General features: G+C 37.7%; 2 protein-coding genes across 2 annotated transcripts; one reads left to right on the top strand and one right to left on the bottom strand.

The window, feature by feature from the left end:
- Positions 1-2,240: 2,240 nt before the first annotated feature.
- LOC132182862 (probable calcium-binding protein CML46) lies at positions 2,241-3,211 on the top strand. The gene has a single exon (XM_059596218.1). The coding sequence runs from the start codon at positions 2,582-2,584 to the stop codon at positions 3,146-3,148; it is 567 nt and encodes a 188-aa protein (XP_059452201.1). The 5' UTR covers positions 2,241-2,581; the 3' UTR covers positions 3,149-3,211.
- Positions 3,212-7,578: 4,367 nt separating this feature from the next.
- LOC132180788 (expansin-A15-like) lies at positions 7,579-8,881 on the bottom strand. The gene is made up of 4 exons (XM_059593733.1): positions 8,834-8,881; positions 8,589-8,722; positions 8,215-8,503; positions 7,579-8,043 (listed from the first exon to the last, which is right to left on the bottom strand). Exons 2-4 carry the CDS (start codon positions 8,716-8,718, stop codon positions 7,734-7,736), a joined length of 729 nt encoding a protein of 242 aa, XP_059449716.1. The 5' UTR covers positions 8,719-8,722; positions 8,834-8,881; the 3' UTR covers positions 7,579-7,733.
- Between the last annotated feature and the right edge of the window lie 1,628 nt (positions 8,882-10,509).

Raw genomic sequence — 10,509 nt, 5'->3', positions numbered from 1 at the left:
AATAATACTAGTTCCTATTGTCATATAATCATCATTTACCACTAAGCACATAGCCTTGGTGCCTTCACATGTTGTCAATTACGGGACCAACAATTTAAGCTTCCTTTAATTATAAGAATGCCCTAGAGGTGATAGAAAATATAAAATTGTTTTGACTTGGTGGAGTTGCTCTCACGAGGTACATTTTTACAATATGTTGTGGTGCTTCACGTGCATGCAAGTGTACCTTAAGCAATATTAATATATACTGGGGTTTTGATGCAAAAAAACCATGGTATACCTTGGCGGTGGCTCATGTCGTTTTTAATAATACTTTTGTTCCTTGTTTCACCCCCACTGATCAATTGATCAAGTTTGGCAGCTGCTTTACCGAAATATCTGTTGATAGATAATTCCAACTTGCTGCATAATTATTTACATTAAATGCCGATTTGTAAGGAATCATATTCATGTAAGTTAAAACAATCATCTTCCAACTTGTCAAACAAGTGGTTCTAGCCGCTCCGATATTTTTAAAAGAAAAATTATATTAATAAAGCATATGAGATAAGTACTGATATGCTGTTAAAATATTTGACGGACATGGACGAAAGTACTAACTCCTTTTATCAAACAAAGTCAAGTACCTTATTTGGCAAGATCTCACGGCCTTGACAACCACGATTTATCAATGAAACTGTTGCTGATTGTGAAACGCATTTAGGTCCAATACCATGTTGGCATGTTTTAATACATTGGTATGCACCTATTAATTGGACGTTTAACCACCCGCGCACAAAGATTTGTAAGGAATTTATGGACCTTCATGTTAAGCTAGATTTTCATGTGGTAACAACTTTTCCTGAGAAAGTAGAAATTTCATGTGGTTTCTATATTTTATTTAATTTGAGTTAAATAATAATAATAAAAAAGGTCTTGGTGGTAACTTAGAAGGAAATCCCCACCTCTCAAAGGCGGTTTTGGGGGTGAGAATAGCATCCGTGACCTTACCGTTGGCGGGTGAACTTTCACCCTCGCAACAACGTACTTCCACGGGTTGGAGGAGGTGGTTGCAGGTGTGGGGTCCCTTGCGACCGCCCCGTGGAGGAGATATAATTAAGTATGGGTAAATGTTGATGTGATTGGAAATAACCGGTTTGGCCTTGAGAGAGAGGACAAAATGGAAATTATTGTTGTTACTGAGGTTGAAGAAGCGGAGGCAGAGACAAAGGTGTAGTAATTAAGGATGTAAGAGAACTTAGAGTTGGAGCCGTCAACCACCCGTGGAGGTGGTAGCGAGGGTGGGGGTTTGCTATGACTCATCCAACGCATGAGAGGACGGGCCACAGAAAGCTCCTTCACCCCCGCAGAGTGGGGGTTTCCCACGAACCACCTCCCCAAGGGTGGGACGTTGAAGAACCCTACTTAGCCTACTACCACACGCAAAGGAGATTTTCTCCACTGCCACCATTTTATTTATTTATTTATTTTAAATTTTTTTAGAAGTAGATTTAGGTTAGGATCATATGGGTGCAAGAGATTGTAGAAAAATAGAAATTGGTAAAGTGTTAACGCCATAACGTGATTCACTACACGTAATTCGATAGCATGAGAGTGTGTGTTGGACGTAAAAAAGGCCCAACCATTTCTTAGTCTTCGTTGAAGCCGACCTGATGAGCCCCAATGGCATAAAGTCATATGCTTCACATGAAAAGACAGGCTTGACCAGAAGCCCTGCGTGCACCCTAATTTCCCTTCTCTCACGTCTTGTATGTGGAACGAAAAATCACTACAATTTTTCCCGAATTCCAGGGTAAGAATCCAAGGGACTCATCGCCACTTGCCCAAGCTGTTTTTAGAAGACAATTTCATGAGCGCGATCTATTTGATCTATTGACTCACTCAATAAAAAAAAAAGCCCACAAAATAAAATAATAAGAGAAACCACTTTATCATGGAAGCTGCATGGCATTAATTATAAGATCCAGCGCATGGAATATTGGGCAGCCCACAAGGCAACAACCAACAACTCCCACTTCCAGGAAACTTCACAACTTCTTCCCCCCTTCATAGCAGTCAACCCAACTTTGGAAAACCGGCAGATTCCTGGCAAATCCCACATACACATAAACATATACGGACAAAAGAATAGCAGGCCAGCCTGAGACACGACATTTGAATATGTGTCATTTTAGTTTGTCCTTTCAAATCTCCTTTCCTCCAACAATAGATACATTTCTAATACGTTGGACTCGAGAAATTTCCTCTTCAGATAACGTGTTTAAAAATGACCATTTCTTCGACCCATTTTCCACATTATACCTGAAAGAAAAGACTTGCCGCCTCAAACAAACAATAAATTTAGCAACTTCTCTCCAACTTCAATAGCTGACCGCCTTGATTGCTTCAAATGCAATACGAAATCCCAAGTCCATATAAGGCATCCCCCCATCTCTTGATTTCTCATATGCAAACCGCTCTCTAATCTTCTCCATTTCTACTTTGCTGGATAAACTCATTCCTAACACTAGCTAGGCACGTACAGACTTGGAAATCTTTTTCTGTTTCTTGCTAAGAACAATAATTTAACTACCGCGTTCCAATGGAGAAGGCATCATCAAGCAAAAGAACTCCATCTTTGGTTAGTCTCCACTTACTTATTTCAATTTTCATCTGGGCACAAGATTTTTTGTCAAGATCTTGGTCTTCTCTCCAATTCCAACTCAACTTTGGTGACTCCAACGTTTGGGCTGAGAACAATAATAATGAAGTTGAGCTGAGCCAGCAGCAGACTTGCTCCAGTGAAAAGAAAAATAAAGGCAGCTTGAGCAGAGGAGATGCAGAAATGGTCATGCAAAAATTGGGAATTTTTTGCAGCCCAGAAGGTGAGGAACTTCAAGAGTGGTTCAGTTCCAATGAGATTTCAGGGCTGTTTGATGAGAAGGAGCCAAGCTTGGAGGAGGTGAAGGAAGCTTTTGATGTGTTTGATGAGAACAGAGATGGGTTTATTGATGCAGGGGAGTTGCAGAGAGTTCTCTGTATTTTGGGCTTGAAGGAAGGAAAACAGATGGAGAACTGCAAGAAAATGATCAGGAAATTCGATGAAAACAGAGATGGAAAGATAGGTTTCAATGAATTTGTAAAATTTATGGAGAGCAGCTTTTGCTGAATCATTCGTTTTTCCTTCTGGAAATATTTATAAAACTTCTTTGTTATGTGATTCCAATTTCTTCTCTGGTCCTGTTCAATTCCAATGTCAATTTCGATGTATTGTTATTACTACAAACATACTTTTCATTATCATATTATTACAATTTAGATCTTGAAAGGTTGTCACAACCAAATGAAACACTACAACCGTACTTTTCAACTTCCAAATACTTTTCAACCCGAGACAGCAACCCTAGTAGATTTTATGGTCCTCCCAGATAAGACAGAAAGAAAATCTGGCAAATATGTTCATCTGGAAAAACACAATTCAATATCAAGGGAAAGCTTTTTAAATATACCTTTGAGGCTTTGATGGGATACTGCTTTAAGCATGTAGACAAACATTTAGACCATATTATTATTACCAATTGACAAAAGTGCCAGATATTGCTTCTGAATTAATAGAAGAACAGCAAAAGAACAGAGAGAATTAAAATAGACAAGTAGTTCTGTTGTATCATAAAATTTGAATGTATCCCTTCTGAAAAGTGGCATGGTGGTATCATATGATAAACACTACCAACTCCTCTCATACCCCAAAAGCAAGAAAACTATATAGCAAAGACATCTCCCACGCTTTCCCAATAGAAACATCATCAAAAGTATCAATAGGGAAAATAAAACTTTAGTTCCCTCTCCATTTTTCTCAAGCTGATCCTCTTTTTCACTATTGATGTTCCCACTTGACCTTACCTTAGGGAAGCAGTCTAGTCAGGTTGACACGTACAAAGGCATTATTTCAGTCGTTTTGGAAATGTTTTTCATTGCTCTTGAGCTTAAAGAGGTTCAAATCTTGTATTATCCTTATTGTTGGAACTAGTGGCACATATTAGAAAAACAGTAGAAGGCCAAGTAAACTGGAACGTAGTGAACGTTGCAATAGCGACATTCACGGAGCGGGTTTCGACGTATTTTTCAAAATACGTCCATACAATTAGGGTTTAGGGTTTTCCTATATATATATATATTATGATGTAACCCTGAATCATTAATAACAAAATACAGCTGCACTCTTTGTGGACGTAGACACATTGCCGAACCACGTTAAATTTGTGCCTCAACTCTTTCTTAGCCTCTCTCTTTTCGATTTTATATTATTTATCATTGTTGTGCATGGTAATAACATTTGCCAATCAAGCTACATAAAAACCTTTAACCACTTGAGTTATAGGTTGTAGTGAACAGGGTTTGTTCATGAATGTGTTTCTTATAGAAGAATGTCAGAAGTTCTTGAGTTACTGTGGTGGTGAGTGAACATGTCGTTTGCTGGGATTGCTAGTTTAGGTCTTCAAAGTTACACGGGTTTTGTAAGTAAGAACAATTTGTAACACAATATTTTTATAATAAATGCCTTTAAAGTTGGTTTGCCCCCAAAGTAGTTTTACTTTAAAAGAGTTATTTAAAAAAGTTTTCACCTCATTACCAAAATCTATGTGTTTGTTTGATTTTATGCTTTTGTGGATTTTGATATTGATAACTTGATTAATAATTGGCTTAATAATCATGTGTTTAACAACTTGAGGTCTAAATACAAATTTCCAAGAAGAACTCATTTTAAATTACTTACATGAGGCCTCAACTCTCAAGGGGATGGAGCAGGAGGCTGACATGGAGAGAAGAACCTCTGGGTTCCATAATCTGAATTTATCTCTTCTGACTCAAAAGTCATCGAAGCTTCACCAGTCATTGCTATGGGCAAGCTTCTCAATGTGGTAAATAAATAGTTGATTTAAATGAAGAGGATTTTGTCCGTGGCTCATATGAGTCATATGCCATATGTATTTAATCATTTAATATGGTCTAATTAATGAAGTCCATGCCTCACCTGAGCCCAAGAATCAGCACGGCTATATATCTTCAACGACCTATTGCATATCAAACGCTGGCTACCCTGATAATGCCAGCCCATGTCCATCTACAAGCATGAGCCAAGTAGACAATGCTGTCGACTCAATTAAATGTAACCTGGAAGCACTCACTGAAATGCTGTTACATATATGGGCCCATTGTATATTGCAATTTCCTTGGATTAAATCCCCTCACCTTTTTCCGTCATTAATTTAGCCAACCTGGCTCACCATTTCAACAATTAACTACCCTTATTTCTCCCGCCATAACTTCAATGGACCCGGTGACGGATTCAGGAATTTATTTTAATAGGGTTAGAAATAAAATAATAAAATATAATAAAGTTGCAGCCTGCGAAAGACGACTCACTGCTCAGACAGGAGAACTTTCATCATACGCTTTACAGAACAGAATCACGGCGTAGTAGCCGCCAACAACAATGAACAAGCAAAATATATATATATATATATATATATATAGTAGCTTGGTAGGTAAAAAGTAGTGTAAAACACAATTTCCTTTAGTTTACTCTGATTTTTTGGCTAAAATTTGAGCTGGGCTGAGTTTATAAAGACTAAAAGTGTCCAAGATATGAAATTTGGGCATAAATTTTTTTTTTTAAAAAAAAAAAATTACCAAGGGCTACCCACCCCTGTGTGTATCCGCCACTAAATGGACCTCTACTAATCTTGCCATCCAAACACCTTATTTAATACTTCTTCTTACATGCGAGTTCAAACTCCCACTCAATAAATGAGGATCTAACGCATTGAATATATAATTAAAAATAAAAGTGAATGGCAAAAACAATTTATAAAAAGTGATGGATTTAATCATTTAATTTAGAGTTTAACCGCACTAAAACCACCCCGAATATGCGCTTGATTGTACTCTTATGACCCGGAGAAGTGGAGATAGTGACGGTCCAACCACCGCAGCATTAGACAGACAATTTGAGCTAGCTAGCATCTGCATAAAGCTAGCTTGGCTAGAATATGCTAACGATCGAGTAAATGCAAATTAAAGAATATGGGTTCACCATATATATATATATATATATAGCTTGATTATGGTTGTATTGAGAGCTTGAGATGGTGTAAGATTTCAAGTACAATGATATGTCAGTAATCATTTCAAGTTATAAAGTTGATGGTAAAAAAAAAAAAACATTTTTGTGTCGGCAACAACTCCTATGATATCTTGGTTCTTTTGTATAAGCCTAGCTAGCGATTAGATGTGTCAACATTTTATCTTTGTTTCTACTGAAGAAACATCTTTCTCTTGAGAAAGGTGCACCCACCCTATGCATGTGCGCACCTTATCTCTTGCCAGTACTCACCACTTCTCACTTGCTTAAGTTCTGGTTTGCCTTATTCAATCTTTTTTTTTTTTTTTTTTTTTTTTTCTGAGCGGTTTTGCCTTTTTCTATTTCTATATAGTGGGAGGACTTGAAATTTGAAAGTGTTAAAGTTGACTCCTATCAGGGAATTTAATACAGAAAAAGTTAAAACTGCACAATCTCATCCTGTGGATGTTGTTGTTGACAGCAGGCATTTGGGACCTGAGCATTTGTTGGCTGAATGTACAATGTTGTTTGTGTCGGTGCTTCAGCTTAAGAAGATTTACTCAGAAATACCAACTAATTAACTTTTCACTGGGAATTTATAGCCCGATATCAGGATTTTGACAAAGCATATATAAATATTTAGCTTTTTCATCCAATACCAAGTGAATTTTTAGCCTTTTTTAGTGCAAGAGAGTAAAAACATTTGGTGCTTTCACACTTTGGAAAAGAACCCCAAAGATCCAACCCTAAGAGACAACAAAGTACGCACGCATAATTCAACCTTTTCTCTGTCTCCATTCATGTGACACTTTTACTATAATAAAAGGGTGTTGGTTTATAGAAATTCACTTGGTATTGGATGAAAAAGCTATATATATATATATATATGGGAAGGCAAACACTAAACAGTGTATTATTGCTGCGGTATTGGTTTCACCAGGTTATGGTGGTTTATGGTGTTTGATTACTTGCTTGTGTGTGATTTTTCTTCTACTTGGAAGACATACAGATTTAACTGGTTCAGTTTTAGAGGCTTATATCCATGATGATGCCCCAAATGGTACTATATTTTTATTAATTGACTTATTTATACTGTATTACGTACAGTGCTGCATTAATAGAGAAGACAAAGTGTAAATGAGGTGTGGTAAACAGAGAAATAGTGTAAAAGAAATAATGCATTTATTACATCAACAATAAGTTGGATAATAGTTGAGATCTCTCTTGCATCGATCGCCATCAACTTGAGAAACTGAAACTTTGCCAATTACATTCAAATAATATCTCAAATACAGACTTTCTTAATGACCTTAGAGAAAAGACTTCCTTTTCACACTCTTATGCCTCAATAGAATCTCTCTCTCTCTCTCTCTCTCTATCTCCAGCAGCTAATTAATAAGGTCTTCAGGCTTCAAATAAAACAGAGCGAGTCTTGAACTGCAAAAACTTACAATCATATTCAAATGAAAAAGGGCCATTTGAAAGCAAACCCTTTTCATTTTGAGCCAATATTATTGGCCCTATATACTCTTCAACTATATATATATATGCTCTTTTTTATCTAATCTATAAGATTTTTGCCCCATAACCTTACCATACTTTAGAGGACATAATAGAGCTAAAGGGATGCTTAGTAGCGATATTGGCTTCCGGTATATGTCTGTCCGAAGGACCAACTAGCTGGAGCAACATTGTATGAGACCACACTGCGTCCATCGCTGGCTGTGACAACAAAAGACAGGCTTTGTCCATTGATGTATGCATTGCTCTGCCAGTTTTGACCCCAATTCCTTGACATTTGCTGCCATCTAGTTCTTGAGCCCTTGATGGCCACAGAATGCACATCACCAGCTCCACCAACATTGGTCACAAGGACCAAGTTGAAGTAGGAATGGCCATTGATGGTGAACCTAATACCTCCACTTCTCCTGCACCTTATCCTGCAAAACCCACGAAATAAAATTGAACTTTAGGAGTCTGTAAATAACCAAGAGAGGGAAAATGCCTAATGAGTCTTTACTGACGGGGCATCTGCGACCACCATAGCGACGGCGACCACTTTTTATTGGGTCATCGCTAAAGACCGTTTTTCCTGTAGTGATAGAGATTACCTTCTGTAAACTACAGGAACTACCCCAGCTCTGTATTGGGCAATGTGTTGGAAGATGGGCTGAGAGAGGTCAAAGTGGAGTTGAGGAGGGTCACACCATCCCCCTGGAGGGCAGAAATTAGTGGCAGTGACTACAATGGAGCCAGGGAGGCACCATTGTGGATCATTTACACATCTGATTTCAAAGCATGCCCCACAGCTTAGGCCATTGTTGAACAATGCAGTGCTCAGTGCTGCTGTGTTAATCCCATAACCCAGGCTGTACAAGTTTCCATACCCACAAGCACCACCTACAAAATTTACAAAAAGAGAATTAATGAATAAATAAATTTTGTTATCTACAAATCTAGATTCAAGTTGAATAGAGGAACATACCCATTGTCCCAGAAGCATCACCTCCACCATAGAAAGTGGCATGAGCATTTGTCCAACCCCCATAATTATACCCTTGAACGGAAGAGAACAATGAGACAAACCCCACTAGAAAGAAACCAAAAAGAGCCATTTTCCTGCACAAAGCAAACTAGCTCTTCAGCATTATGCAAACTTGTGCTCAAAAGGGCATGAACTAAATGAGTAATAATTGGAAGCACAATAATAAAAAAAAAAATATTCATTACAAGAAACTGAAGTGTGTATAATGGACGTGAATGAGGAAATGAAGAGGGGGGATTTGAGGGGGGAATAAATAGAGGTCAGTCAACATCCCACCTGACTTGAAACCAGACTCATCTTTGAGCTGTTGGGACCATGCAACTTAAGGATGCGTGAGGTGTTTTTGGACCTTCTGCTACGTACTGTCAATTGTTGAAAATTATTCATTTTGGTTGGTGATTGAAAGCAATTTTGAGGTTTGCAACCGCGTGGTTTTATTAAGGTGTCGACTTGAAAAGTATGCTTGCAACATAAGTGGGGCACAGTGAATATCTTGCCTGAATTCGAAACCTTTTCTCTAGCCCCATTATATGTGCTCCTAACAACAATGGCTACATGGCGAAGACAACTTACTGCTGCTCTGGCTCTACTGCCATTGAAGCCTCCTACCCCATATTCAGAGGTCAGAAGATCTACCAACCAAGCAAAAATGCACTACTTTAGCCATTGTACAATTTACTAGCTAGAGCGCTAGCTATCCCATAATTGATTGTATTTGTTGCCCAAATCAATTACATCCTCTGTACATGGTACCACATGCAATACTGATGGTCAAAAGTTCTTAAATTTATATAGACCGGAGTGAGAGAGAGGGAGAGAGAGAGATACTGTTGTTTAATTGAACTTCCAATCTTTTGCATTTAAGATTTATTACTACATAATTATGATTATTGGTCACACAAATTTCCATTTTTAGACCACATGTCTTTCCCCCTAACTATGGTCCCATGTCTTTTAGAGCAAAATAGGATCAGTTATTTTCTTTTTCTTCTTTTTTTAGATGAAGTAACATAGATCACTGATTGAAGTAGAAGGTCTCGTCATGATAAGTCATGATCAATGTAAACATTATCTAGTGAAGATGAAAAAGGGTGTATCTTGGGACTAGATTGCGTGGGCCTTAATGCCCTATTACCAATCTGACCAATAACTATCTTTTTAAAAAGAAATTGAGTACTTCAATTTATTTTTTAAGGGATTTAGCTTACCTGCGATAAACCAAGAGTTGTTCAGCGTTTGGCCACCCCCTCTAGCTGAATATGAGGGTGAACAAATCACCCCAAGGTCATTAAGTATAGTTTCACCGCTCCCTATAGCAAATTTGGGATTGTCGGACGGACCATCACCTCTAACTATTTTTTTTTTAATATCTATACATATTTTTAAAATTTACTTTATTATTTTTAAATTTTGGATTAAAAAAAAATGAAACACTGCACGTGTGTGTCTGTGACAGTTTATCAAATTTAGAACCCTTTCTATTTTGGATAAAAAGACCTTTTTCCCAAATGACGTATTTGCACACATCACCGCGCGTATATTATGTTTTCTCCATTTTTCTTTTTAATTTACCCTTAGCATTTAAATTCAAGATTTTGTAATATATATATGTGAGAATTTGAGTAAAAGACTAAAAGGGGCCTTCATATTTGGTGACCGTTAGTTTAAATTTGGATAGGAAATCCGTGTACATGTGTGGAAGGCATTGGGAGGCAGGACAAGGACAATGCAGATCAGGATTCAATTGCTCGGACCCGCCAACGAAGGACAGTAAGGGTGATTTGGGCATTAACGGTCGCTTTTTATGTGTACGAGTACATATGAGCAATTAACGTTGAAACCTACACGCATGTGAAACTGG

This window comes from Corylus avellana, chromosome ca5 (assembly GCF_901000735.1).
Source record: "Corylus avellana chromosome ca5, CavTom2PMs-1.0".
Taxonomy (NCBI): domain Eukaryota; kingdom Viridiplantae; phylum Streptophyta; class Magnoliopsida; order Fagales; family Betulaceae; genus Corylus; species Corylus avellana.
This window is presented reverse-complemented; position numbering and strand designations above follow the sequence as displayed.

Bases quoted from the DNA above. Each gene is read 5' to 3' on its own strand.
- LOC132180788 (XM_059593733.1), bottom strand. From the start codon at position 8,718: ATGGCTCTTTTTGGTTTCTTTCTAGTGGGGTTTGTCTCATTGTTCTCT. The intron at 8,504-8,588 runs GTATGTTCCTCT...TAAATTTTGTAG, and splicing joins TGATGCTTCTGGGACAATGG to GTGGTGCTTGTGGGTATGGA. The intron at 8,044-8,214 runs GTAATCTCTATC...TGGGTTTTGCAG, and splicing joins GTTCCTGTAGTTTACAGAAG to GATAAGGTGCAGGAGAAGTG.
- LOC132182862 (XM_059596218.1), top strand. From the start codon at position 2,582: ATGGAGAAGGCATCATCAAGCAAAAGAACTCCATCTTTGGTTAGTCTC.